The 8,205-nt window shown below is 40.4% G+C and overlaps 1 protein-coding gene across 1 annotated transcript; it reads left to right on the top strand.

Moving 5' to 3' along the window:
• The first annotated feature begins 3,271 nt into the window (after nucleotides 1-3,271).
• Nucleotides 3,272-7,326, top strand: LOC101562222 (schlafen family member 13). The gene is made up of 3 exons (XM_004635520.1): nucleotides 3,272-4,319; nucleotides 5,026-5,130; nucleotides 6,629-7,326. The coding sequence occupies exons 1-3, from the start codon at nucleotides 3,272-3,274 to the stop codon at nucleotides 7,324-7,326; spliced, it is 1,851 nt and encodes a 616-aa protein (XP_004635577.1).
• Nucleotides 7,327-8,205: the final 879 nt, after the last annotated feature.

Raw genomic sequence — 8,205 nt, 5'->3', positions numbered from 1 at the left:
GAGCTAGATCTGCACCCTTTTATATTTCTAGGTAGACTGTCACAAGAGGCAAGAAGGAAAAAAAGAAGAGAACTAATACCACTGCCCCAGCCCAAGCTATGGGCTCAGTGGTTACCTCCAGGAGGGAGTACAACTGGGGACACAGGCATATTGGGGACAGAAAACAAACAAATCAGACAAACAATTCAGACAAACAAATGGACAACAACATCTGGGGAAAAAAATGTGTTTCCTTTTCTTTTCCTTCAACCTCTTTTCTTTACTAATTTAAACTCTTGGCTGGATTTCAAACCAAAGTAAATGCATTCCAACATTCTCATATATTTCCTGGTAAACCAACACAGGGCTCCCTCCTACAACAAACTCAAAATAAAGGCAGGGTCCCCCCCTGCAACAAACTCAAAACACATAAGGAAAATGAACCTCATGAGGCCTCCAGCCCAAGAGAAAGTAATCCAGGAACATTTATCTATGAGAAAACAAACTCTCTCAATGAGAGAAACAATGTGTTAATAGTATCTCTGGAATATTCATCTGAGATAGATTGACACAATCTTCCACATCTGGAAGTTGGGGCCCACCAACAAAATCAGCTTCAAGAGAAGAACAACAGCCAATCAAATCTCAGCTAGGTCAGAGTAGGTTATTTCATTCCATGACACACAATGGTGTTCCGTTCCTTCAGCCACTTCGGTCAGTTTGCTGAAATGAGTTTGTGGTGCCAAAGACCACCCAGAAGTGGCTCACAGGCATGGAGGCCAGGCAGGCCTTTTGCACGAGCATCTTGCTTGTGGGAATCCCAGATGAGCCCCCAAATATAATGACCAGGATTGAGTATATTGCTCATAGGGCATCAAATTAAAAGGACTAACAGAACTTTTATCAATTAGCTAGCAACCTATGTGCTCCTTTCCCCATTTGGGAAGACACAAAGACCCAGTTCTTTGTTCCTCACCTGCTTTTATAGTTTCTTTGTTACTGTGGCAACCAGTCAGGAATGTCAGGCCTCCTACATCTTATGGATGTGGAATTATGGCAGGAATGTGATGCCTCTGTATCCTGTATGTGCAAGGTCTGCCTCCCTCCACCCTAAAAGTTCCTTCCTGAGGTAAATAAAAAGTAGACAAGAGAAAAAAATTAAGATACACTTATCTACAGAGTAAGGATTTCAAAATATTAATGTAATCCCTGCTTTAAAAAATTTAACTATACAGGATCTCAGGATAAATCCTGAGGGGATTTCACTGACCTTATCAGACCAAAAAGCTACAACTTTTGTTGCATAGGTCCTGCTTTACCTTGGTCTTAACCATCCAGCAGAAAAGTATAAAAACAAAATATAAGAAGTAAAGATATGCTGCTATGTTGAGCTGTAGGGGACTCAGGTCAAAATTTCTTTTTTAAAAAAAATTTATTTGTGTGTGTGTGTGTGTGTCCAGCTCAGCCCACCTAGGGGCGGGGCTGGCTGGCATGTGGTGCTAAGGGATCGAACCACGGTCCCTGTGCTTTGCTAAGCTTGTTCTAAGTAGGTGCTTTAGACCACTGAGCCATCTCACCAGCCCCTCAAAAATTTCTGACACTGTCAGTGAAGTGAAAGACCCAATACTATTATGGATTATTGGACTCTTTTAGAATATTTTTGCTAACACACCTATAATATTCAAATGATGGAACTAAACAAAAAATGGGATACATAAATGAATGTCCATTTTTTATCTGTGTATTCAAAATGGTTAGGATAGATATATCCTGCATCTTGTACAGCAAATAACCACTAGGAAGACAGTATGCAATGTGTTAATTATTGAAACTGTCCTACCAATTTGATTTGAAATGGTCTCATTGCTATTTGTCTGTCAATAAAATTATGGGGGAAAATATAAATAAATAAATAAATAAATACTTAACTAGAGTTATTTGGCCATCTCTGGTTATATCTGAAGATGTATCCAGATTCATTTCCCATTGATTTATCACTAGATATTTCTAGTCAAAAATATTAGTTTTCTTCTCAAACGTTTTAACCATGAGTGTGACTGCATTGTGTTAACTTCCAGGTTATCAGGAACTAGAGGAGAAAAGGTAGATGTTCAAGCAGCAAGCAACAATTATGGCCTTTCATATAGTGGCATTGGAGTGCCTATCAAATAGTCCAGGAACAATTCTAAGAAGAAGACAATTCATGCATGTTAGTAAATATATTGTAATTTCATAGCTGATATTTCTTTAGACATTGCTCTTTCTTTATAGGGCAGTCGTGGTTTTTCCTGATGTTATGGTGACTCAGGACTTGAACTAGCAGCCTTCTTTCTCTTCTTACTGTGTTTCATATGCTTCTTTTTCTTTTTTGTTTTTTCTGTTGCTTTTTTTCCTTCTTCACTGCTTTTCTTCTTTTTCATTCACACCTTTACAATACAATCTAATTCTGACAAGGACTCATATGAAGAAGGTTTATGTTCAGGATACATCTTTCTTTTCTTGGTAAGTGCTTTAATGTCCTTTCCTTTCTCAGTTGAATTCTTTGACTTCTTTTTCTTTTTTAAACTACCCTTATTGTCTGACTCAGTTTCTGACAGGGAGCTTTCGGAAGATTTATATGAGCGGTTCTTCTTTTTCTTTCTCCTTTTTGCTTGCCTCTTTTCCTCATCCTCAGACTCTGAAGAACTGCTAGAACAATCGGAGCTCCATGAAGAAGATGAATACCTGCCAGATTTCTTCTTTTCTTTCTTCTTTCTTTTTTTTCTTGAGCTCTCATTTCCACTTACTAATTTCTTTCTGTGCTTTTCTAGTTCTTTCTTCCATTTCTCTTTCCTGTTTTTCTTCAAATTCAGTCAAAGCCTTAGCTAGCGCCTTTCTTTTTTTTTTTTTTCCTAGTTGTTCCTTCACTTCTCCCCAGGTAGGCCTGGGTCGATTCAGATAATCCTGGATGGTTGGCCCTGAAGAGTGGATCGGACCTCTTGATCTGCTGATTCTTATTGGATTCATGTAGGCCACCCGATTGTCCCGTCTCCCCATGGTGCCAGACGGAGCACACAGTTAAGACTGTGAAAGCCAGACCAGAGTACAGAAACAGCACAAGCAGGCCTGCTGCTGATCCTTCTGCTGCCCCAACTCAGCTGTATTGCTTGTACCCTTATTCTTTTGTCTAAAAACACATTAGACACAGTGTTAATATTTTTAACAACTAGGAATATGGACTCAGTGTGTAGAGCAATTAACTTCATGGGAAAACTGAAACAAATGTTCTGATACTTTCAGCTCTGGGATCAACATGCAGACAGATGACTGCTCACCCCTGCTGCAACCATCTCAGCCAGACCTGGTCATCCGTGTAGGAAAAGTGACCATTGGTGAAAAATGCAGGAAGAAGCTGCCAAAAATTCGGAAGGAAAAAGAGAAGGAGAAAGTTGTGCAGGCTGCATGTGCTCTGTTAAACTCAGGAGGAGGAGTGATTCGGATGGAAATAGCAAATGAGACTGACTGTCCTCTCGACCTGGGCTTGGACTTGCAGGAGGCCTTGACAGAGCTAATTCTGCCTTCAGACATTTTTGATGATTTCTTTGATACAGAGAAACAAGGAAGGATGTTCCATATTTTTGTTAAGTCTTGGAGAAGGGGTGCTCTGCCTGAAGACAATTCTGACAAGCCCCCCATTTGCAGTATGTGCTCTTCTCTGTACCGAAGATCTGGGACCTCTACAATTTGCTTGAATTCAAGGCAGGCGTACAATTTCCTGAAGATCAAGAAAAACAATGCACAGAAAGCACGGATTAATGAAGAATCTGGACATCAGGACATCTTGGAATCAAATCCTGCTTTCCAAGTTTTCCAAAGCAAGAAGCTTGAATATGGTCACATCCTGCCTTTTCCTGAGTCTCATTCTGTAGAGTTTAAGCACTTTTCCACACCCAAAATCAACCAATATGTAAAAAAAGCGATTCAAAAGTACACCCCTGCCTTTGCCAATAATAAAGGAGGCTACCTTTTTATTGGAGTGGAAGATGAGGATAGGAAAGTCCTGGGATGTCCAAAAGAAAATGTTGACCGTGACTCTTTGCAAAGAGTGATAGCACAAGCAGTTTCCAAGCTGCCAGTCTTCCATTTTTGCTCCACTGATGCACGAGTATCCTTTGAGGTCAAATTCATAGATGTGTACAAAGAGGAAGCCTTATATGGTTACGTCGTTGCGGTAAAAATCGAGCCGTTCTGCTGTGTGGCGTTCTCAGAAGACCCTGTTTCATGGAAGGTGAATGAGCAGCAGGAAATCGTCAGAATGAATATGACTGAATGGATAGCAAAGATGATGGGCACAGATCCAGGTAAGAGGGAGGGGGCTCCTTCTCTGTCTCTCCTACCCCTGGGGCAATTCCATGTCTTTATTTTCTGTAGCTGAGAGCTGAAATGGGCTTTTTCAATCTCTACACTTTTATATGCATTTTCATAGGTGAGAAAAAGACAAAATCCAATATAACTATTTAAAGTTGTCTAATTAGAATTTTATGGAGTTTGATAGTAATGGTTTCTTTGTATCTCATATTTGCATGAGATTAACTCTGACGGCAGCAGCCAATGAGTGAGGTTCTTTTCTGTTGGGATTAGTGAAAGTGTAAACCTATGAAATACACAATTAGAGCATTTCTTTTTTTTTTTTTTTTTTTTTTTTTTGGCGGAACCGGGGTTTGAACTCAGATCCTTGCATTTGCCAATCAAGCGCTTATCCTACTGAGCCATCTCTCTGGCCCCATAGAGCATTTCAACAGAGATTATCTTCAGTTCCCCTACAGGTCAAACAAAGAGATAGTAAATGTAGAAGAAGGATCATTATATTGAAAGGGGGCAAAACTATTCAAGATTCAAAATTGGAGCTCTCTGAGCTTTGGGAAGTGTGATAATGAGTCTAGAAAGGATGTAGCGTTGCAGTCTGTGGCCTGCATGATACCAAGTTAAATGAAATTTAGAGACTACCTTGGGTGGACTCTCCCAGTGGTGAGGGACAATGTCACATAAGGTGTTTTGTTCTTTCAGATTTTGCTGAAGGTTTTGCATCTCAGCTGAGTCTATCTGACAGTCTTCCACACTGCAGAAAAGGCATGAAACATACAGCCCATCTTCAACAGCTTTTATTTCCAGGTACTATGCAATGAAATGCATTATATGAAAACAAAATGATTGAATATATTCGCTAGAAAATATTAAATATATTTCCATGAAAGGTTATATCTTGCAACTCCAGTTGTATGAAATGACAATGGCACAGGTTCCTTGGAATGAGTTTCATGGTGGTTTCAGGCAGGTGCTGAGCTATCTCCCTGGCCTTTTGACAATTGTAGAAACCTGATTTATCAGAAACATGACTTCAGGATTGGCTCAGTGTTAGGGTGCTTTCCTGTTGTGCCTGAGATTCTGGATTCAATACAAAACACCACAAAAAAAAAAATATCAGAGACAATACTGACATGTGCAGGCCTCCTCTTAGTGCTGACAAACATGTAAATTTCAGCACTGAGGCCTGAGTATACATTTGAGCAACCTTGTCCACGGAGTCTGATTCTTTGCTGGACTTGGAAACTCATAATGTGGCACAACCATAGGCAAAACGTTAGACTGGAACACAGGAATAACTGACCTCCTCTGGTCAGCCTCACGGGGATGAAGGACTGCACCTACAAAAAAATACAAATGTCAACCTGGTAAGACAACACTTGTGAACTACGAAAATTTCTTTTTAGAGAGGAAAACAGGGAGACATTCCCAGTGTCACAGAGGTAGCACATTATAGCAGTTCAAAACCATAGTTAATGTTAGACAAACTTTTCTTCCCTGCCTAAAAAATTACTTAGCTAAGTTTCATACAAGAGTTTCTACTTTGAAAAACAAATCCATATTTTTGGAGGTGGCAAGTGGCTTGTTTCATTCATAAGTAGAACATAATAAATGTGAGAGTGGCAGTAAACGGGAGTATAAAAATGTCTTACACGTGTCTAAACATGTATCAATACAAGGTAATTAATATATTAGATCTATTGTAGGTGTATTTTTAATCTAAGAGATTATTTACTTGAGCTCTTTCAGTCTTTAGCTTATCATAGCAGTTTTTAAACATTCTATAACAAGAATGCAAAATGCAGGGGGAGCTGCACACACCATGTTCAGTTCCTCGGCCTTGGTTAATTACACAGTGTTTGGCACACTTGCTCTCCATGAAGTAGCAGAGAGACACTATCCCTCAGTTCACCAGACTTGTATGACACAAGTTCAAGAGAGGGGCACTGGGCAATTTCTCTTAAATTGTGCTCTTCTCATGGGGGCTGTATTCTCCATTTTAAAGATCACACGTGGTTAAAGATCTGAAGGTTATCCCTGGTCTTATAACCTCACAGGCACCCAGCAAATGAAGTCCTTGCTGCAGGCCCTTGTGGTTGGCTTACTGGGCTTCAAATGTTCCCTGAGTGGAGAGTGCCTAAAGCAAACAAGCTACTTCAGTCCTGAGACAAACATCCTGTCTAGTTAATGTGCATCATTAATCACTAGGCCACCTTGTGCATGCATTATTCTCTAAGTGTCAAATGTAATTCACAAAACAATACAAATACAGTTTTCAAACCTTCTTTTTTCTTTTCTTGCCTAGTATCACCAGGACGTTGGCAGTATATCCCTGAATCACTCTGGGTGGAGCTGTCCTCACAGCACAAAGGATTGGAGGAGTTAATACATCAGCAAGTTCGTCCTGCCTCCTGGGGAATTCTGATCTTTTCCAGAAGCTGGGCTGTGGACCTGGGGTTGGAAGAGAAGCAGGGAGTCCTCTGCGATGCTCTACTCATTGCGCACAACAGTCGCCCCACTCTGTACACCATTCTGGGGGATCAGGATGCAGAAGGGCAGGACTACTGCAACCACATTGCCTTGACATTGAAGCAGAAGCTGGTGACCATGGGTGGCTACACTGGGAAGCTGTGTGTCATGACCAAGGTCCTCTGCCTGAGTCCCGACATCAGTGCAATGTCCCTGGAGCTGTACAGCTCTCCAATAGTTTATCCCTTGCCCTATAACCTCTCAGGCACCCAGAAAATAGAGTCCTTGCTGCAGGCCCTTGTGATTGTGTTACTGGGCTTCAGATCCTCCCTGAACCACCAACATGAGAGGATTTTAAGTCTTCTAGAAGTTCCACCATCACAGCAATGTGTTTGTTTAATACCTACCTGGCTCAGAAAAGATAAGCCTGGTCATAAAGATCAGGGAAAGATACGAACATCTGTCTCTCCACTGAAGCTGAACCTGGTGAATGTGGCTGAGAAGGTGTGGCATAAGAGGAGGATCTCTACCTGAAGGTGAATGGATTCGTGGTGTTAAGGAAACTTTAAAAATTGAGGAAGGCCTGAGTCTGAATCAAATAACAACCTATGTAACAGACACCTGCAAGTCTCTCTTTGAAATAGCTTATTCATCCAACTATGTTACTGTGTTTGTCGGTACTGCAAGTAAAGTGGACACGGACATCATAATAAAGCATGGAAAATGGCCTTACCTATAAAAATGTTTTGGTTTGTTTATTTATGCTTTTATTTATCTATTTCTAAGAAGCAAACTCACAACCTTGCCCTTACTAGGTAGACACTATACTCCAGCCCTATATTTTCAGTATTTAGAAAATGTCCTTCTCTTTCGTGCTTACATGCTTACATATTATTTCTTTTAATTTTTATTTATTTTTACATATTTGGTACAGGGTCTTGCTACACAGTTCAAATAAATAGTGATCCCCTTGCTTCAACCTTCCCAGCACTGGGATTCCAAGGCTATGCCACCACGCCTGCTTTGGGGTGACTCAGCATGCGTGGGATTCTGGGCGTAGGCAAGGCAGGCAGTACCAGGGATTTAACCCAGGTAGTTGTACTTGTCAGGCAGGTGCTTAGACTGCTGAGCTATCGCCCCAGGCCACTTGTAAGAACTTAAAAATTAAGAAATTTGACATGATGCGAAAAAAATTTGAGGACTCTAAATAGTTTCTTTATATTAATTTTATTGTGAAAGAATTAGCAACGAGACAGTTTCAAAACAGGTTAGTAGGACAGTTACAATAATTAATGGATTGCATATTCTTATCTTCATAGTAATTATTCATAGTACAAGATGCAGACATGATATCTTGTCTAAAAACTACTAGTTCAAAACTTCCTTCTCATTGAACTAAGAGAAAGTGGCTGT

Source organism: Octodon degus, unplaced genomic scaffold (genome assembly GCF_000260255.1).
Source record: "Octodon degus isolate 3935 unplaced genomic scaffold, OctDeg1.0 scaffold00072, whole genome shotgun sequence".
Lineage (NCBI taxonomy): Eukaryota > Metazoa > Chordata > Mammalia > Rodentia > Octodontidae > Octodon > Octodon degus.
The sequence above is the reverse complement of the archived record's forward strand: the minus strand, read 5'-3'. Positions and strand labels throughout refer to the sequence as shown.